General features: G+C 43.8%; 4 protein-coding genes across 7 annotated transcripts; 2 read left to right on the forward strand and 2 right to left on the reverse strand.

Moving 5' to 3' along the window:
- Positions 1–146: 146 nt before the first annotated feature.
- Positions 147–1869, forward strand: LOC114847052 (zinc finger protein 774). Of its 3 annotated transcripts, none has more exons than XM_029136347.3 (2): positions 147–283; positions 441–1869. In XM_029136347.3, exon 2 carries the CDS (start codon positions 487–489, stop codon positions 1552–1554), a length of 1068 nt encoding a protein of 355 aa, XP_028992180.1. In that variant the 5' UTR covers positions 147–283; positions 441–486; the 3' UTR covers positions 1555–1869. The 3 variants fall into 3 exon arrangements, with proteins under 3 accessions (XP_028992180.1, XP_028992182.1, XP_028992181.1); XM_029136349.3 differs by having other exon boundaries at positions 156–246; XM_029136348.3 differs by having other exon boundaries at positions 178–326.
- prmt2 (protein arginine methyltransferase 2) lies at positions 1694–4842 on the reverse strand. Its single transcript, XM_029136345.3, has 9 exons — positions 4603–4842; positions 4350–4523; positions 3849–4010; positions 3307–3471; positions 3040–3215; positions 2731–2860; positions 2515–2651; positions 2255–2429; positions 1694–2124 (listed from the first exon to the last, which is right to left on the reverse strand). Exons 1-9 carry the CDS (start codon positions 4687–4689, stop codon positions 2092–2094), a joined length of 1239 nt encoding a protein of 412 aa, XP_028992178.1. The 5' UTR covers positions 4690–4842; the 3' UTR covers positions 1694–2091.
- A 63-nt stretch (positions 4843–4905) lies between these two features.
- ercc1 (excision repair cross-complementation group 1) lies at positions 4906–8129 on the reverse strand. The gene is made up of 9 exons (XM_029136346.3): positions 7930–8129; positions 7296–7733; positions 7083–7186; positions 6831–6930; positions 6476–6552; positions 5792–5891; positions 5608–5679; positions 5387–5455; positions 4906–5311 (listed from the first exon to the last, which is right to left on the reverse strand). Exons 1-9 carry the CDS (start codon positions 7987–7989, stop codon positions 5249–5251), a joined length of 1083 nt encoding a protein of 360 aa, XP_028992179.1. The 5' UTR covers positions 7990–8129; the 3' UTR covers positions 4906–5248.
- A 443-nt stretch (positions 8130–8572) lies between these two features.
- sona (SON DNA and RNA binding protein a) lies at positions 8573–17246 on the forward strand. 2 transcript variants are annotated; one of them, XM_029136801.2, is made up of 10 exons: positions 8573–8731; positions 10184–10279; positions 10634–10841; positions 11037–11113; positions 11206–13029; positions 13135–13651; positions 13828–14357; positions 14469–14947; positions 15047–15138; positions 15251–17246. In XM_029136801.2, exons 2-9 carry the CDS (start codon positions 10252–10254, stop codon positions 15119–15121), a joined length of 3738 nt encoding a protein of 1245 aa, XP_028992634.1. In that variant the 5' UTR covers positions 8573–8731; positions 10184–10251; the 3' UTR covers positions 15122–15138; positions 15251–17246. The 2 variants fall into 2 exon arrangements, with proteins under 2 accessions (XP_028992634.1, XP_028992636.1); XM_029136803.1 differs by having other exon boundaries at positions 8576–8731; positions 10191–10279.
- Positions 17247–20110: the final 2864 nt, after the last annotated feature.

A 20110-nucleotide genomic window follows, 5' to 3' on the forward strand; every position in this document is an offset into this window, starting at 1 on the left:
CTCTTGTCTCAAAGTGTCAGTTTGCGTGAATCGAAACTTTTGGGTTGCAGCATCATCGAGGCCAGCCTCCGTTTCTTCTCGCTGTTCGTTTAAAACGAAACCGGGCAGTTGCGTCCGCCGGTCGCTAGATGCCGCTGCAGCCCGCCTCCGCCAGAAGCCGCGCTGCGTCTGGCAGGAAAGCGCAACCTCCCTCCTCCCGTTGTTTTCTGCCTCGTATTGTGATGCTCAACTGCGCTCCCGGTTTCCGTACGTGCACATTTCGTTAGGAACTGTTTTTAACACGGTATGTATTATTTATGTGCAGCTCACGGCTAATGAACCCAGACGTAAGTTTATTTACGATCGTAACCAGTTCAGGCACGTTACTGGTGCAGACTCTATCCAGTATGGACTCAGTGGAGCTCAGCCACTCTTACAATAATCATATTTATCACTTCCAGACGCCCCCGTGATGTGTTACGCCCTGAACAGCCGCGCTTCCCCGCTATGGTCGTAGACGCCGCCAAGCTGGAGAACAGCGGCGATAACGACCAACAGTTTGGGCGCTGCTCAGACTGTGGATGCGGTTTCAGCCCAGCGGACTCGGACCCTGACTCCGACGCCGCACACAGCTCAGCCCCTCCCAAACAGCAGCGCGCGCACAGGGAGGACGGCGCGTCACGGTGCGCGTCCTGCCGGGCGGCGGCGGCGGCGGCGGCGGCGTCGGGCCTCGCCGAGGGACGACGGCCGCACCGGCGCATCCGCCTGGACCCTCACACCTGCAGCCTGTGCGCCAAGACGTTCATCTCCTCCGCCCACCTGACCCTGCACCTCGCCTCCCACAACAAGGAGAGGAAGTACAGGTGCAGCACCTGTGGCAAGTACTTCCACCAGTCCTCCCACCTCATGGCGCACAAGATCATCCACAGCGGCGACCGGCCGTTCAAGTGCCCGGAGTGCGGCAAGACCTTCGGCCGCGCCTCGCACCTGAAGACGCACCGTCGGCTCCACACGGGCGAGAAGCCCTTCAAGTGCACCTACTGCGACAAGTCGTTCACGCAGAAGGCGGGGCTGCTGGCGCACGTGCGCCTGCACACGGGCGAGCGCCCGTACAAGTGTGAGCGCTGCGGCGACGGCTTCCGCTCTCTGCCGCTGCTGCTCTCACACAAGGCTCAAGAGAACCCGGGCCAGGCCAGGGCGGCGCCCGAGTCCCACCACCAGCCCCAGAGCTCCCAGTGCAGCCAGGATGACCTCAAGTGCGGCGTCTGCTGCCGCACCTTCGTGCGCTCGTCCTACATCCGGCTGCACATCCGGCTGAAGAAGGGCCAGCTGCCCTACCACTGCAAAGTGTGCAACAAGACCTTTGTCAAGCTGGACACCTTCGTGAACCACTGTGATAAACACCTGAGGCAGAAGAAGGAGAAGAGCAAGGAAGTCGAGGTCAGAGTGGTGAAGCCCCCTCTGTTTGTGCCGCTCTCCAGACCTCCTGCCCTCGAGTCCTTCCCCAGCCAGCCTTCATCCTCAGAGGTCAACACGCGCTCCAGGTCCAAGGCCAAGGTCAAAACGGAGCAGTGACTGAGGCCACGAGGCGTGTTGACGTCCCTTAGTTACAGATGAAAGTGAAACTTAAGCACCGTTTTAATCAAAAAGTTTACAGACTAATTTGATTTAGTTGAAACATTTATTTTATGACTTTTCTTTATAAGTAATGACATTATTGGTGTTAATGAATATTTATGTTTGCCAGCAACATTTCTCTTAATCCTGAACTAGTGTACTGTTATTTTTAGGTCCGTGACATGTACAGCATTTATACATAGTGTAATTAAACAAAGTAATTATTGTAGAACCGTATGCATGAATGAGAATAAAATGCAAACATTGTCACAGTTTGCAGTAATACTGATGTGTTTGAAACTTTAACGGCGTCGTCTATGAGCTGAACTCCGCAGTGAGCTCCGTTAGCGTCGGTTCAGTTAGAATACGTCCCACTGTGTTCGTCGGGCTGCGTCAGCAGCGTCCGTCAGTGTCGCACCTAGTGTCATTTTAAGCTCGCAGGTCGGAGGATGTGTGACTGCTTCCCTGTGGATTTATGGACAGGGTCAGATTCTGTCACCTCCACATGGGGAAAGTCTTTGTCCCAACCTGTGGACAGAAAACAAAGTCTAGGGACCAAATGCAACATAAATGTCACGTATCTGAGGGCTTGGGAACTAAAGTGCTGTTACACTGAGACCACACTGAGATTGTTATGAAGGGAGGAGTAGATATTTGCCTGGGAGTCGTCCGTTTCCTCTGTGCTGCTGTTAATGCTCCAGTTCAAGGTGATGGACATGTGGCGTCTCCAGACTGGGTTCCTGCGCAGAACAACGGCTCCACCGATCGAGTCTCCGGCACAAACGCAGACTGGCTTGTCGAGCATGAACAGAGTCTGCTTCCAGTGTGTCGGCCTGAGGAGAATGCGTTTTGCTTTACACTGCCATGTGCATGATTTTATTTTATAACAGGAAATGGATTGTGGCTAATGTTTTGTACTCAGAGTCGGGTCCAGTGTTCAGCTCCACTGCTGTGCCCCCTTTCTCGAGGCTCTCGAAGTGAACGGTGAACCAGGCGGTGAATCCATGGAAAACACCCGGCCTTTCCACACAAAACTGAAACTGAGCACTCATTTCCTGAGAAATGAAACCACCTCCCATTAGCTGTAATATCCAATAGGATGGACAAGTTTCAACCAGTGAATCAAACACGTACCTCCAGGTCTTTGATCTGCAGTTTGTACATGTTAAAGCACAAGACGTCACTGGGAGCAGAGAGGCAGTCAGCGGGTTCAATGAGGTAACTGAACTTGGGTTTGGTGAAGAACTCCTGCTGTGCCAAAGGCCTGGGGAGAGGAAATGGAAGGAAGGTGGCTCACAGTCTAATGGTTAGGATTCTGAAGCGGTTGCCTATATACTCAGATTCCTTATCTCCCATGTGAATTTCATGATTAAAAAAAACAGGATGTCAAGCTAACACTGAGGAAATCGCTGGATGTGCAGAACCTGGAGTCATCGTCCTTACTGGAGAGGGGTGAAATCCAGGCCATAGGGCTGCTCCCAAAAGGCCATTTTCTCTGAGAAATAACGATCGGCCTGACACGGCACCATGGTGAGGGCGGCAGATGAGGGCCACATGATGCCCCCCTCCCTTAGCCAGCGGTCCCGGGCCAGCAGAACAGACTCCACCATGAACTCGAACTAGATGCCAGTGAAGAAATGCACAAACACAACGTGGCATGATGGAATCGGGTAAAACCAACACGATCATTGCTGGCAGTGATGCACTTACCAGCAGGCAGTTCCCCATCCACTCGGACACCAAGACGTCCACCCGCTCCGGCAGCTCGATCTCCTCGGCTCGCCCCTGGAGCACCGTGACCACCTCCTCGCAGCCGTTCTGCTTCACCAGCTGTCTGGTGTAGTCGGCCATGGAGCTGGCCTCCACAGCGTACACCTGCAGCACCACAAGTTCACCTGTAGTTAATGTAGTAGCACCGGCCGTCTAGCAGATGGCAGTAGAGCTACACAGAGATTCTGTTTCTGATTTACTCCATCTAAGGCTCATTGATCACACCTTGTACTAGATTAGGTTGTTTGCAAGTCAAACGGTTATCTTATATATGTCAGATGAGTCAAATTTAAAGAGTAGACTTGTTGGCAGTAATAATACAATTATGCAAATATTATTCACCTCAAGTCCATAATATCTACAGTCCAACATGTTTCCAGTTGTTCACATGGCCAAAAACCACATACTGACTAACCAGCCTCAGTGTGTATGTAATAGTTTATAAGGAGTTTGGGACTTCGCATATACATTGTTTACATTACCACCGAGGGTTGGGCCAGCTGGGCACAGAACAGGCTGATGATGCCAGTCCCACAGCCGAGGTCCATCACCACCTTATCCCTGAGAGACGCACTGTTGCTGAGAACAACCTGCCGATACGCCTCGGTGCGACTCCTGTCGGAGAGCATCTCCAAGTGAAGCGTCTGTGTCGACAATGAGAGAAATGAATTTAGGTAAATAAATAAATAAAGAACAAGTCACTACACACTTTGTTGATACTAATAGTTTTATGACAGCTGGAATTCCATCAATCCATCTTCCACTGCCTATTCCTATAGGGGTTGCAGGAGGTGCTGTATAGCTGTTTCTAATGTAACAATTAATTCTACTTTTACATGATTTTGTTTTCCTGTTTACTTATTTTAAAGTCACTAATTGAACTGATCTATTCAGGGTTGGATTTGCCACATAAATGTAAACACTCCTTAAACACACCACTACAGTTAGCCATATGGCAACCAGTAGCGCTTCTGGTTTCTAACCAGTGTCCCATAGCTGCCGAAGTATTCTTCATCCTGCCACGGATCCTCCTCTGCGCCCTCTGGGCGCAGATAGCTGGCGGGCACGTAACCTTTGACCCCCCGTAGCTCCGCCCACCACCAGTCTGACGAAGACTTGGAGAGCACATGCAGCTTGTCGCCGCTGCAGAAACTGAGCTGTGAAAGGAAGGAGGCAGTTATTGCTGACGCCGCTGCTCCAACTACCAGCTGCTAGACGTCTGTGTCGCTCTCTAACCTCGTCTTCGCCACTTGCAGTGAAGTCGGACAGACCGACGTACTCTTCGGGAGGCGCGTCGTCCTCCGCTTCTTTCTCTGTCTGCATGTCCGTTGGTTTAGTTTCCTGTGCAAGACTAGTTAAACTGATCACGAGGTACCAGAGGAAGTGAAAATAATCTGCGAGTAGGACGATGAAACGAGCATGAAACGCGCCAGCAGATGTGTATCGAACACTTCCTGTTTTACGTCAAATAGACTTTGTGACTTCAGGGGCTGCCGGAAAAACGAAACCTTTTCCTTTGGATAAAGACAGTTAGACGTCTTGTGCAATATGTAACTGTTTATTTAAATAGCACCATTCAACATTTGCCAGTAACTTTCCACGATATATATACACAATATTAGAAAGTGTATTTTGTTGTATAAAAATATTTTTTTCATACAAAAGTGAACAAAATCCTCACAAATTTAATCACAAAAACACAGCATCTGTCTGCAGCTCCAAAATTAGAGGAGCTCACATCATGGGTCACATGTCACACTGCTTTTATTTAAATTGGTAAACAAACACCCTCTATAGGTTTTTATGGTGATCTTCCTGTTTAACAGAATGTCAGACCGTTCCCAGTTTGCAGAAGCACGTCTTACTTCATCGATCAGTAGTTTCAGCTGTCTTTAGTTTTTGACTTGAGGAACGGCTTGTGCAGTACATCATGGAGTCGTCTCGCCTGCAAGATGCAAATGTCATCAACATTCTATCTAGCATCTGTGAATTCAGATCATGCCTGTGTATTGTTACTCACTTTTTGTGGCCCAAGGCCTGGACAGAGAGCCAACTCTTCTTTAGAGGCACTGATGATCCCTTCTACAGACTGTAAATAAAGGCCAGCTATGAGAACATCATTCAACAACATCAATAAATGGAGCAAACAAAAAAAAAAGAATAATTCCTCATTTACTGTTGAAAAACATGGCTTCAATCTAAAGTTAATGGAGTGAAAACTTTTTGCTCCATTGTACTCACTGAGAAAGCAGACAGCAGTGTGATAGAATCTGTCTTGTTTATAGACTTAACAGTGGTCAGACAGTCTGTAACCTTAAACACAAACACCAGAATTCAATGAGCATTGCACTGTACAAAGATGGACGACTGCAAGATCTAGTACATTTTCTTTAAACGGCAAATGGTGAATTGTGAATCCACAGACCTTTGACAGATAATCTTTTTCAGCTTGTTCCTTCAGCAGGTCTGCTGGTTTCTTTTCATATGATTTATACGTTTCCAGGTAACGCGCTGCCTCCTCTGGACTGACCAAAAGAAAAAAAAGTAAAAATCTATACATAAATGTAATGAAAAAATGTTTTCCTTTGTGAAGCAAAACCTTAGTGAGGATTAGTTTGAGCAGCGGTCTTGGCAATAGGCACATACAGTGTCAATAAAACCTCAGTGAAGCTGTTTAGCTATGGGTTTAAAATTAAGGTTGAGGTCTGGACTTAGATTAGGCGATTCCAAAATCTAGATTTTATTCATTTTTCAGCATCCTATAAATTTACTATTGTGCTTCAGTTCACCATGCTGTTCCGTGACATGTTGACTTAAGTGTTTTATAACCTTGTGTTCAAAACATTTCTGGCTAGAGAGAAAAAGAACAATTCATTAATGAATGATTCCTTTAGACAGTAACTACCCATTACAAACCCGAAGTTGTATTACTGAACACCTTTATTTTATCTATTTTTATTTTTCGTGTATACTGTTTTTTGCTGGAAGGGTCAATATGATTTGCAAATTTGCAAGGAGATAGAAAACGATGTTTCGTAGTACACTTTGTAAATGTAAATGCCTTACAACAAATTATTAATTATTTTTGGCATTCTATTGCACGGCTTACCTCCAAGCCAAGATGAGAGTGCAGTCAGCCATGATGCAGATGCGAGCCAGCTCCTTTAATGCATGATGAGGATCTTTCTAGGATTGAAAAAAAATAATGTCACCAAAAAAGTTAAGGTTGTAGCGGCATTGTCACTTTTTACTTAAATTTTTCTACAATCCATTTCATAGCCTATAAAAAGTGATGCTAGACATGATTGTTTAAAACAATTGGCTCCAATAGCAAAAAAAAAAAATATTGCAAACAACAATAATATGACCTGTAGGAAGGTGAAACTGTAGTGTTCATAAGACGAAATTCTTGCAGCTGTGTCAGAGAATACTTGTTAAATTTGATAGGAAAACATTTTACTTACCACATCCACCTGAACCAGTAAGACTCTGAGGTTGAACGACTGTCCAAGCTGCTTTAGACGGTCGTGAATATAGTTTGGGTTCAGGTTGTGATACCTCAGACTTCATGCCAGGCCCAAATCCAACATAAAAAAAGGAAATAATTATTAAATATTTCTACAAATGTTATGCGAACACAATTTGCACTTCTAATTACAAACTCAAATGCTGCTGCTTGATGTAACACACATCATTCCTTAAGCATTAAAACCCACCTAAGGAATAGAGCACACGCTGTCTGGCCCAAGACGTAGTCTGGTACCACTTCTCCAAACTCCCACGGGACATTTCTCACAAACTTTAGAATAGGATTTCCTCTCTACACGAGTGAAAAATGATTTTAAAAATTAAAGCTGTAGTATTATCTGTTATACAAACCAGCCAACAGAAACAGAGTGAGATCCTGACCCTACACCCCCAATGCTTACCTGTCGAGGACTGACGATGATGCTGCTTCCGGACCCAACTGGTTTGGGACCCAGACTGAGGTTGACATCCGACCTTTGACAGTTACTGTCTTTTTGTTCTGTGCCAGTCCCTTGTGCCTCCTCTGTCCTCTGGGCCCCTTCAGAACCACCTTCATTTCTTTTACCACTCTCCACAACTGTTTCAGGTCTTTCTGTAGCAAGGGATGAGGAGCCAGAGTCAATATGACTCAGACTGCCAACTCCAGCACCTTCACACGTGGGTGCTTTGGATGTAGTCGGTCTCTGAGGGGGATCCACCACATGCTTTTTGCTTTGCACAATATATTCTGCATAGGACAAGGGTTGATCCTTAGTGCCAAGAGCATGCTTTGGTGAAGATGCAGTTGGAGCTGATGCGTTGTGTCCTCCTTTGGATGAAGGCTGAAAGTGCGACTTTGGCTAAAATATAATTAAAAACATGGTCATTGTAAGAGTCAACAATCAAAAAGAAATAACATAATGAAAACAGGCCAAGATATCCTGAACACATGTTTGTCATTCTACCTTGATGACTTAAAAATATTCCTACTAGCTAACTGGAAGGCACATTAGCTAAGTAAAGCTAAGTTACGCTAGCTGATTGCAAAACACCGACCGGTGTTCTTTCTTTGGTGAAAGCAGAATCATCCAGGTTGATGTTAAACCTCTGCTTCATTTCTCTTGTCCTGAACTGGCAGAGACGTTTCAAATACGTAACCAAATAACGATAAAACACTCCGGTGAAGCTCAATATCGTCTCGAACTGAAAACAACTGACACGCAGAACACTGGCAATACTTCCGGTATAAATCCTACAGAATAAAAGTTCTATCTAAATACATATTTACTAAAAAGAAATCTCCTATATATTTAATTCTGACATGATGTAAGACAATTTTAAATACATAATATAGATAAACTTATAAATTGAATAATTTTAAACAAGAACCCATATAACATTTTTTTATCATAAACCTTATGTATATTATTCTGTGGTGCATATATACATAGTAAAAAAAATGGTAAAACCACATTCATGATATAATGAGACTACGTCCAGCCCACTTATCACACGTTGAAAAAAATCTGAGGCGAACTGTATAGTTTTTACATCTCATGTGCACCAAAAATAATTGTATCTTTTTTCTAAATTCACTAATACCCTTTAAAGACGTGAATTTGCAAATCGAGACAGAAAAGAGTTTGGATGATTTTAAACAAAGTTGCCTAGGAGACAGTGACGCCGCCATTCAAACCGCGCAGCATGGCATCTTGGGATACCTTTTTTCCCCCCCATCATGGCCGAAGAGTTGGTTGGTAACGTTAACGAGTAGCATCAGAGGCTGTGTACGATTGTTTGGTGCATCACATTTTAGGACAACGGCAGTCTGGCATTAGAGTCACCGAATATACGCTAGGTAATTATATAATAAAAATTTAACAGTTAAAATACCGGATGATAGGCGTACCAACTTGTTTTCTTGAAACAAGTAGCTAACAGCTACTTGCGAACAAGCTAGCTGAGCTAGCTGTACCAACCGAACGTAACGTTAGCTGGAAAATGAGTTGGCTCATCCAGGCAGGCCGCGGCATGTTTGTCTTCTATTCTATATGATCGTTAAACGCGCGGTACATGTTGTGCTTTATATTCTAGTATTGTAGACACGACGAAGCCATTGCTTAACCATTTATATAACGCTAGCTAGCTTCTAGAGGTAAAAGTGCGTGCACCTTAGCTAGCTGCGGCGATGTGTGAATGAATGCTCACACTGGCTATGGCAGCGAAGGCCCGACAATGGTTTGTGTTATCTAACGATAACGTGTTAATGAAATCGCTGTTGTTGCCTTACATTTTCTATCTCATTGCAGCTGTAGTTTTTGCCAATATATAAAATAATGTTTGTGTAATAAAAAAACTGCGACATATTATGTTTTGGACCGAATTATTTACTTTTAACGTTACTTTCAACATGTTGCCAACCGTACCATTATAGGCTAGCTTTAGCATTACCTGAATGGACAATGATGCCGGGATGGTCTAGATGCAAAACACTGATCGTATCAAAGTCTTTCTGTAGCTAGTAAAGGCTTATGGATTTTCCGTAAATAAAGGCTGTAGGTGTTTTAGTCATGAGAATGCGAGACTGGATCGTCATTGCCTAGGTTCATGAATATCAAGCGTTCTCACGTGTTAAACTATTTGCGGCAACTGCTTTGATTTATAGTAGAATAGATAGCCGATCTATTATTGGATATGTTCCTCCGTTACTTATTTTAGCCTTTTAATTCTGCCTTTGGCACAAAGTGTTTTTTTTACAGATTATAAAATCATTACAAAGGGCTATTGCTTAGTCAATAGTCTGACACTACCTGTTTATAAATGGAGAGGGCAAGTGCGGCCCGCAAATTTGTTGGTCTAATGAAATATATATATATATGTATATGGAAATGTTATTTTTTTGCGCTTCATTTCAAACAAATTTCACCTTTGAGTACAATATGATTGTATTTAACCTTTCAGTATAATATGAGAAAAGGATATTTCTAATCTTGCTCCTGTAGAAATGCATGGTGTACTAGTTGTGTTGTGCAATTGGTTTGGAAACCATCCTACTTATTTGAAGATTGCATTGTTCAGCTTAGGTTGAACTAGAAAGGATGTTTAGTCCTTACAGAAATAGGTGGTATATTGTCATTATCATGCAAAGTGATCGATGGCTCAATTATTTAAACCACCGAAAGCAATACTTTTGGAAACATGAGTTGTTATTATGTTGCCATATAGATAATGTTGTGTAATTTTTATATTGTTGTAATAGGGCTATGAAATTTACGTATACATATATTGAGTTATGGTGTGTTTGTTTCAATCTGTAGTGTGAAGTTGAGGAAGCAGGACAGTAACATAGAGAGAGACGTTATCTGGGACATCGGCACAATGGAGTGTGCAGTGGACATACCATCAGGTGAGTGATAAGGATTTTGTGTGTTTTTTTTGTTTTACATTTAGTCATCGAAATTAGAAAGGTATAAATGCTCAGAAAATCTTTATGAAGAAAAGTTACCTTTATGTACCAGTTTGCTTGTGTCATAGCTTGTTCTGCATTGTAAATGTTAGGTAAGCTTTGACTGCAAGGAGTCTTAGCCACCCATCACTTTGGTCTTTGTCTACCTTGAAAAACTGGAATAGAATTTCTGGAACCACTTCACGCTTAATAAGATAATGATTACAAGGCTTTAGAAATGCAGGAGTTGACTTACTTGTTTAAAGTACAACATCAATCAATTTGATGTCATTTAAAATTCTGGGTATTATGCAGGTGAGGATGAGGCACCTGAGAAAGATGACTTGAATGCCAAGGCAGCAAATGAGCTGCCCCACAAGAAAAACAAAAAGCACAGAAAACACAAGAGCAAGAAGAAGAAGAGGAGAAGAAAGGGGGAAAAGGAGAGTAGTTCGGAATCTGGTGCAGACTCTGACATTGAACCACCACCTCCACCAAGACCTGTCAGGACCACCAGAGCCAGGTCAGAAAAATTCATTAATTTATTGCTAACAAAGTCAGAATTCAATTAGACCTGTATATCTATTGTTTAACATTAACATTTTGTATAACAACCTTTGACAATATTTTATTAAAACAACGCATCTCATTATGTTTTTAGGGCATTCACACACACCAACACACGGTTTATTTTTTTATTTGTTTTTTGTGTTTTTAGTGCCAGACTAGCAGCAGCTGCAGGCGCAGTAGACCATGCTGGGCTAAAGGAGGAGAGTAAAAGGGATGTGAGTACAGGTATGAGATCTTCACATGCAAACCTAGCCTAAGAAAATAAAGTAGGAATCTCCCTCTTATTTGATTTTCACTTTAATCATTTATTTTCCTAGACCATGTGGATCATGGGGATGTAGATGCAAAATCCAAAAAACACAAAAGACATGCTGCCAAGAAGAAGAAAAAGAAGAAGAAGAAAGATGAAAAACCAGAAAGAAAATCTCCATCTCACTCCCCATCTGAGAGCAGCTCAGCCTCAGGTTCAGAGTCTGAAGGTCAAGGAGGGAAAGGGTCTGGTGATGGGAAATACTCTCCAGCCACTGCATCTGTCCCTCAGGAACCAGTACACAAACTTGGTTCAAAAAGTAAACGAGGGGAAGACAAGGAGGTTCCCATCAATACACAAAAACCTGAATTGCCTGGAGTCAAGAAAGAAGAGATGTTAGATATGGATGTGTCCCTGAATGATGTGAAAAGCAATAATACCAATGGTTCAGAAAAGGACATCGGGTTGCTTCCTGCAGGGAATCCAGATGAGATAACACAGCCATTAAGTGCAAGGGTTAAGACAGAAGGCAATCATGGAGATGGTGCATTCAGTCATGCCCAGGAGCTGCCTGATATCATCCCAAAACAGGAAGGCGCTACCTCAAGAGATGACCAAGGCTTGAAAGATCAAGTTAATTTAGCTGAGAAGGCAAAGGTCAGGGAACATGATGCACCCAGATCTCCTTCCCCTCCCAGAGAGTTTCACATTAAGAGATCTGGCTCAAGTCATAGTCCGTCACCAACACCTACTCCCGGTACACAGCAGTCAGCTCAGACAGCAACATCTGTTAACGAATTCACAAATTCCATGTCATCACAGAAGTCCGCACCTACACCTGTATTGGGTCAAGAGCTTTCCTGTTCTCAGTCTCCTAAATCTCCAGGAAAGTCATTTTCTCCTCCCCCTAAGTCTTTTGAGAAAGTCAGCAGTCAGTCCCTTTCCACATCTCCTCTTACCGCCAAGAAGAAAGCTCCAGTGTCTCCAAGAAAGTCCAGATCTCCTAAACGGCGGAGCAAGTCTTTGTCTGTTTCCCCAAAAAGACAGCATGGGTCTATTTCTTCTAGGAGAAAGGTGTCACGATCTCCTAAACGCAGTGGTCACAAGTCTCCCTCTCTGTCTCGGTCTCCAAAAAGAAGTCGAAGGTCAAAATCACGTTCTCATGGAGGCACAAAGCGCTCCAGGACCCGTTCCCCAAAACGAGGTGCAGCTGGCAGGCGCTCACGATCACGTTCGGCCAATAGAACTCGCCGCTCTCATTCTAGGACCAGACGCCCCGCTCGCCGTTCTAGGTCACGATCAGCAGCAAGACGTGCACGTGGAAGGCGCTCCAAAAGTCGATCCCCGTCTCGACGGAGGAGGACTCCGCCCCCTAGATCTCGTCGCTCACGTTCTCGGTCAATCCGCAGGAGTAGGAGGACCCGATCAAGGTCCCCAGTTGTACTTAAGCGCAGCCGACGGTCTAGATCGAGAAGTACTCGCAAACGGACCAAGTCCAGGACCCCTCCCATGCGGCGGAGGACTAAATCCAGATCCCCAGTCAGAAGGCGTTCTCGGTCCACTGCTAGGAGAAATCGTTCTCCACCAAGGTCTAGAAAACACTCCAAATCCCGTTCTTTGTCTCGTCGACGTCGTTCAAAATCACACTCGCCTCTACCCAGCAAGAAGAGATCTAAATCTCCCAAGAAAAGTGGAAGAAGATCAAAATCTAAATCTTTCTCTGAGGGAATGAACAGATCAAAGTCCAGGTCCAAATCCGTGTCAAGTGATGGACATTCAGACGCATCTTCCCCACTTGGATCCCCATCATCGTCGCCTGTGAAAACAGACCAACCTAAGGTGGAAGAGACACCTCAAGACAGTGAAGTTATAGCTACCACAGCTACCACAGGTTAGAACATTTTCATCACTACATTTTAAAGAAAGATTTCCATTTTTTTTCCTAGAAATATCCAAACATGTTTTAATTGCAACCCATTTTATGTGTGCCATGCAGGCTGTTGGAAACCTGTGTTCATGGCCCCGGCATCAAGCCCTCAAGTTGAAGCTTCTTCAGAGCAATTGCAGGAAGAGCTTCCTCCCACTGACGAGGAGCAGGCGGAGCAGGCGGAGCAGGCGGAGCAAGCGGAGCAGGCGGAGCAAGCGGAGCAGGCGGAGCAGGCGGAGCAGGCGGAGCAGGCGGAGCAGGCGGAGCAAGCGGAGCAGGCGGAGCAGGCGGAGCAGGCGGAGCAGACCGTCTTACCTAATGAACAAGAAGAGGTTTTCAGGTCGAGGTCTGCTTCCCAAGAGCCTAACCCAAATGGGTCAGAATGCTCAGAAGGTTCAGACAAAGAGAAGGATTGTTCCTCACCAGTTAAAACAACTACATGTCAGAGAAGCTCAGTTTCAGCATCTCCAGAAGTGCAGAAGAAACAGCTGTCCAAGTCAAGGTCTCCAGATCGCAAGAAACCTTCACGCTCACCGTCTCCTCACCGATCAGCATCCAAGTCTAAATCCAGGAAGAAGCTGTCCAGGTTTGCATTTTTAAATGATATATTTTTTTTACAGGTATTTGTTACCGAAGCCTAGTTATGAAAACACAGATCACAAATCATTTTGGCAAATATTGTATTTCTGCTGTAATAAATCTATGTTGCAGTGTAAGGTTTGTAGGGTTAAATATTACTCTTATAATTTTGTCTTTGCTCAGGTCTAAATCTCCTGCAAGGAAACGAGAATCTGTCTCTCCATCTGAAAGGAAAAAGCGGCGATCAAAATCTCGGAGTCCTGCCCGGCGGAGGCGGTCACGTTCACGTTCCACCACACGTCGCAAACGTTCAAGTTCCAAAGCACGAGGCAAAATTCGCCGCTCGAAGTCTCGCTCTCCAGCCCGTAAGAGGCGATCCCGGAGCCGCTCACCCAATGCTCGAGGGAGGAGGAGGTCCAAATCTGTGGATAGGAGTAAAAGATCCAAGAGTCGCTCAGCAGGCCGGAGGAAAAGATCCAGGTCAGGAGATAAAAGCAGACGATCCAGATCTCGTTCTTCCGATCGAAGACGCAGGTCTAGGTCGAGGGGGCGAGGGAGGCGCCCAGTCTTTCGCAGTCGATCCTTCGATAGACGGGACAGGTGGAAGAGGGAACCCAGTCATTCTCCGGTTCTTATCCTGCGCAAGCAGCGTCGCTCAGGGTCCCGTGCTCGACGCAGCACCAGCAAGACTCCCCCACGGCTCACTGAACTGGGTAAACCCTTTTATCCATTATAACATTATGTATGACTGTTGACTGTAATATTCATTTACAATAAATAATTATGATGTTAAATATTTACATTTTTAAATATTTTCTCCTCAGATAAAGACCAGTTGCTGGAAATAGCAAAGGCTAATGCTGCTGCCATGTGTGCTAAAGCGGGGGTTCCTATTCCTGAGAGTCTTCGCCCTAAAGCCATCCTCCAGCTCCCTCTGCCTACTCCATCTCCTGCTCCCCTTTCTTTACCCCTACCTTTACCTCTTCCCATGGGTATGGGGATGCCCACTATGTCTAACATGGGTCCAATGGGATTACCCAATATTCCAGGAATGCCCAGCATGTCAAATATCACAATGAGTGCTGCTATGGCAAGCATGACAGCAGCTACTATGACAGCTGCCTTGACCAACATGGGTGCCCTGGCAGCAATGCCTCCCCTTGCCCCACTTCCCACTATCACCAACAAGCCTCCCCCGTGCCTCGCTCCTCCAGCCCCATCGCTTAACCTGGACCACATTGAAGAAGCAAAAAGGAAGGTGACTCAGCAAGCAAACATACACACCATCAAGGAGCTCACTGAGGTAAGTGCAGTGGAGATCATCAGATGTCAATATAAACCCATAGGTGTGTAGCTATGCATACAGTACTAAATAAATGATGTGTGTCTTGTTCTTTTGTAGAAGTGTAAGATGATTGCAAATAGCAAAGAGGAGATGGCCATTGCGAAACCCCATGTCTCAGATGATGAAAGTTAAAACGCCAAGCCCTCATGGTAAACTCAAAAAGCTTGATTCTTCTATTCCTCCAGTCACTCTTTAAATTAGTGTCACTATATGCTTAATGCTCCAGCTTTTATCAATCTTGATTCCCTTTCTCTTTCAAAGGACTGAAGGAAAGTTTTGCAGGAGGTCCTCCTTGCCAGTTTCCTTTGGCAGCCAGAAAACCTGGTGGTTCGTGAGGCTCAGCCAAGAACAAGAGAGCACCCTAGTTGTCACAACAATTAAATTGGATCACTGGCACCAGCCACTGCCCCACTCTCTCTGTTTTTAATTGTGAGAGAGCCAGCAACTAGCAGACTGTCACCTGTGATGCCACTGAAATAACTGGACTCAGATTTGTGCGCCATTGAATTACTGAACAGCGAGTACAATAAGGGTGAGTTTGTGTATATAATGACTTTGAACACCAACTTGTCAGCGCTGATTGTTCAGCAGTCATCGTTGTAAAGACTGAGAGAAAACAAACCAAACTAACTAGGGGCGCAGGTGTTTTTGTAAAAGATTAGTTTCTCTAAGATTGTTTTAATTTTATGTTTTCTTAAAGATTGTGTTAAGTTCAGACTGTGTCCATGTTCTGCTGTATTCCCTCAGTTAATTGTAGTCCCTGATTTTATAAACAAATTATATAGACAAAGGTTATGGTAGATCCTTGCATGTGATGTTTTCACAGGCCTGGTTCTCCAGGACAAGAAATGGTAGCTGTTGTAAATCCTGAACCTGGTCACCACATCTGATTACTTTGAAGCAACAGAATGATACTGGCCACAAAAAGTGGTTTGTATTTTAACAGAGGTTACTGTCTCCACTCACATAACCTAGATAATTTGGTTAGTACAGCCCTGGGTGTGAGTTCTTTCTATTTCAAATGGCACCAAGAAAATCTTTGACTCCGACTCAGCCTTTCATTTGGGATTTGTAGGGAGATATTTTTTTTTTTCTGAACTAGTAAACGCGTTTGCTGAATTTTTAAATTTAATATAGTTATAACAGCAGTGTCATAACATGCATCAACATGTGTTTTGCAAATGACTGTAAAGTATCATTTAAGATGCAGGGAAAGCATTAGTAAGTCCTTTGAATAGTTAATAACATTTTAAAAGTACAAGACTTCACTTCAGTCCAAACAACCAGCACTGAAAGCTGTTGGTCATCTTGAATGTTTAAACAACGATGGAGTAGTTATGATACTTAAGAGAATGAAAGAACTCTGGAATGGTAATAACAGCTATGATTAAGTTAATGGGACTTTAAACCCTCATGTTTATTTGATAGGAATCAATAATATAACAAATCAAATATATTATAGTTTGCCCTTAAGGAATGACCAATGCTAACTGGGTTAGACCTGTACTGTAAAGAGAGGCAATTCTTTGTTTCACATTTTTTCTTTCTTAGATTCATTAGTGAGAATGTAGAACAACACGTATTTCACAGGAAGTGACTTGTCTTCATGGCTGAATATAGAAAGTAAAGTATTCCCCACAGTGACATGTTTTTGTGTGTTAGACAATCAGATACTTTTCTCAATTTTTTTCCCAAAGTAATTATGGCCAGATAAACTAATGTATGTTTGTACCCAGGTGCCAACTAAAAAAAGTGTTACTGGAACCATATTATGTACTAATGTGCACACATGAAACCCTCTACAAGTCCTTATGTGATCTGCCAATCCAGTCTATATCTTATTTACCTTTAAGTACTCTGACCTGCATTTGACTCCTTTTTTAAATCATTTTCCTGTTGGATGACTGAAGAACAAAGACAAACTTTGTGTTTTTGACAAAACTGGCAGCGGCAAGATCTTTTGTGGGGAGTTTTGCATTTACATTAAATTTGTGTTCTTTGTACAGAGAAACGATTATGGTTCCATCCTTCCATGTCACTCACTCATACCCAGGGCTGTTTATTTGATGGGGGTAATCTGAAGGTTATCTTAAACTGTAACTTTACTGTGTTGGATTGATTTTGAGGTATCTTTAGCTATTTTAATGACGGAAAAAAGGAAAACATACATTTTAGGATTCATTTTTTGGTCATTTGAATAGGACATTGCTTGCTTTGTACATAAATGTGTTGATGATTATTAAAACCCTCAACAATCTGTATGTGTCTATTGCCGTGTTCCATTCTGTTTTTACTTGGGATCACAATTTACAAGTATAAGATGGATAAATGGAAATAATCAGTCTTGTTTTAAGGTAATCTACAAAGTAATCTGTATCAATTTACAAACACGTTACAACAAACATTTATTAAAGTGCTTAAAATGTTTAAAAAGCACATAGAACAGTGTTCTGTATTTATTACTAATATATGCCAAATGTAAATAGACTGCCTTATTTAGCCAATTTGAAAATGTTTAGATTATCAGGCTGACTTCATCTGTAGCTTCATGCTCATTCACGTGTGCTCTGGTTCCCTCTAGTGGAATTCTGGACTTAGAACATGGGGAAATTTCGGTTGATTCTTGTTAAGAATACTTTCACAATTAAAAGTAATTATTGAGACTTGTGAACTGTGATTGGTTTGATAAAATAACTTCCTCTTTTTATGTCGGTTTATCTAAATGTTTCTAAATGTGAGTATGCTTAGGAGACTTTAGAGAAGAAGCACAAAGCTATCGCCTCTTATTTTCATTGTAACTTTTTCGTCCTTAAATGTAAATTCACCAAGAGAAAATGTCAAAAGACCTTCGCCTGCTCTCTAAGAAGTCTCAATAGACATAAATCAGTTCCTGACAACAGAAGTAATGTTCCCGCTGTTTTTTAAATCTTTTTTGCTTTGCAATATTGTTTACTTAACCTGCACGTGTGTGTGTTGGGAATCTGGAGCAGTAATGAGGGAGTAACTCAGTTGAAATATTCTGTAGCAGTTATGTTCATTTAATAATGGAGGTCCTCCTGTCAGTGACTGCATGCAGGCTTGTTTACACACAGCGGTCACGTTCCCATGTAAATGCATGCCGCCTGCATACTGAGCAGCTCGTGACTCATTGGACTTTGCAGATCAATGGCTGCAGGTCGATGGATGGCTTAGTGCTTTGCAACGACCCCTCAGTTCAAGCTCTCTACTCATTCTGTCAAGCAGCCAGGACAGGAGCCCACATACATACATTTTCCCTCACTCTTCACTGCCTTCCATTTCCACAACACACATTTTTCTTTGACGTTACTTCACATTCGGGGATTAGAGCGAGACTCATTTCACTCCGGCGTGAGACAGACTAACGAAGGCGGCAAAGAAAAAGAGGAGAGAAAAGGACTTTGAGAATATGAGAGGCACAATGAGATCAAAGCTGACAGGAGAGAAGAGAGAGACAACAGGACAAGAGAGAAAATAGGAGCCCTAATTTGTGCTGAGGAGGATCTGGATTACTGCCTACAGAACCAAGCGAGCTGTGTCTGTCTCTATAAGAGTCCATGGACCGGTCAGAAGAGTAAAATAGAGGTTGTGACTTTGACTGTACTTGTCAGTTCGCTGCACTGTCAAAACTGTGTGTGTGTCGATGCCCTTGACGGGACTTTTACACGGGCTGTGAAAAAGCAGCAGATTCTCCCTCAACAATCGTATGTGGATATGTACCTATACATGATTGAAGACGCGGATGCATTCACGCATGAATATTTTATGAAGGCACCAGGAAGGAGCAACTATAGATCTTAATTTATGGATGAGGGAAGTTAGGAGAATTAAAATTTTAATGTGAACAGAAGTAGTCTGTATTATGGATCCTTTCTTTTTTTTAGTTTCAAATCTGAAGGTTAAATGTTACAAAACCCTAAACCAACGTATAGTCTGTGTCTGTGATGGACTGGTGACCTCACTCAGCCCTGGCTGGGACGGCCTCCATCACCCCGTGACCCTTCACCGGATAAAGTATAGCTGGTGAACTCAGAATGTGGCTGCAGTCGTCCTAACCACGCTCCAGACGCTGCAGTGCGATCTCAGCCACAGAGACCAGTGCTTCCTCACTGGTGCTGGTGAAATCACAGAGGTTATCCAGTGTGCGTGTTTGCGACCACAGCCGCGGGAACGCGGGCGTTACTTCCAGTCCGTCGCGCGAGAAGGAGAGCGGAGCGGCTGTAGCACATGATGCCAACGTGTGTTGGTCAGCAGCAGCTAATACACAACCTCTGTAGCTGTTACGTAAAGCTGGTGCCCTGAAAGTTGTGCGAAAGCTCCCTCTGGTTCAACTGTGTGAGCAATGTAATTACAAGTGCGTTTTTCATTTTATCCAAAGAAAAATAAATAAAATATCATCAATGCACGAATGCACAAAGTTTCCCGCACCCTCCTGTCCTGTTATACTCACATTGTGATGTATCACATGCTATTTGTACAGTATTATATTGTCTTTTTGTGTCGTATCCTGATATAAATGATTTTGTCCTACTCCATCCTTTCAAATCACATCGTGGTGCTCTGTGCTGCGTCTTATCTCCAGTTCCGCCGTAACAGAGCGAACCAACGCAAAGATGACAAATCTCTCCCTCCATCACGGCTCCCGTGCTTCTCCCCGTGGACGCCATTGCTCTTTGTACGTTGCATTCATCCAAGGTGTTAAATGACTCACTTACAGCAGCAACAACAGACTTTATCACTCTGCGGCGTCCCCAGACTTTTACCTCTGACTGCACTCGTACCCGTTTTCATGCACGGCGACTCTTTTAAAGTTAACTCGCTGTTCCCTGACAGCCAAGAAATGTATTTCCTTCCCCTTTGCTCCATGCATTAATTATGGCTTTCATGCAAAATAGATTCGACCTGCAGCTTCATTGAGTGGCTGAAGCGCTTGTGGACTTCATGGCCCTGGTCCAACTGCATGGAGCCGCCTGCCAGCGGGTTCATGATATCATACCCCTCGATTCAATTGTTCCAATATGTGTGGGTGAGACCTTTCTACAGCGCTGGACCCGTGAGGTGAAATACACAGCTTTTATCATCTTACTTTCCCTGTACACATTA

Source organism: Betta splendens, chromosome 21 (assembly GCF_900634795.4).
Source record: "Betta splendens chromosome 21, fBetSpl5.4, whole genome shotgun sequence".
Taxonomy (NCBI): Eukaryota; Metazoa; Chordata; class Actinopteri; order Anabantiformes; family Osphronemidae; genus Betta; species Betta splendens.

Bases quoted from the DNA above. Each gene is read 5' to 3' on its own strand.
- prmt2 (XM_029136345.3), bottom strand. From the start codon at position 4,689: ATGCAGACAGAGAAAGAAGCGGAGGACGACGCGCCTCCCGAAGAGTAC. The intron at 4,524-4,602 runs GTTAGAGAGCGA...TTCCTTTCACAG, and splicing joins CTGCAAGTGGCGAAGACGAG to CTCAGTTTCTGCAGCGGCGA. The intron at 3,472-3,848 runs GTAATGTAAACA...GTGGTGCTGCAG, and splicing joins AGCTGGCCCAACCCTCGGTG to GTGTACGCTGTGGAGGCCAG.
- ercc1 (XM_029136346.3), bottom strand. From the start codon at position 7,989: ATGAAGCAGAGGTTTAACATCAACCTGGATGATTCTGCTTTCACCAAA. The intron at 7,734-7,929 runs GTCGGTGTTTTG...ATTATATTTTAG, and splicing joins TCACCAAAGAAAGAACACCG to CCAAAGTCGCACTTTCAGCC. The intron at 7,187-7,295 runs GTAAGCATTGGG...TCACTCGTGTAG, and splicing joins TCATCGTCAGTCCTCGACAG to AGAGGAAATCCTATTCTAAA.
- sona (XM_029136801.2), top strand. From the start codon at position 10,252: ATGGAGTGTGCAGTGGACATACCATCAG. The intron at 10,842-11,036 runs GTCAGAAAAATT...TTGTGTTTTTAG, and splicing joins GTCAGGACCACCAGAGCCAG to TGCCAGACTAGCAGCAGCTG. The intron at 13,652-13,827 runs GTTTGCATTTTT...GTCTTTGCTCAG, and splicing joins TCCAGGAAGAAGCTGTCCAG to GTCTAAATCTCCTGCAAGGA.
- LOC114847052 (XM_029136347.3), top strand. From the start codon at position 487: ATGGTCGTAGACGCCGCCAAGCTGGAGAACAGCGGCGATAACGACCAA.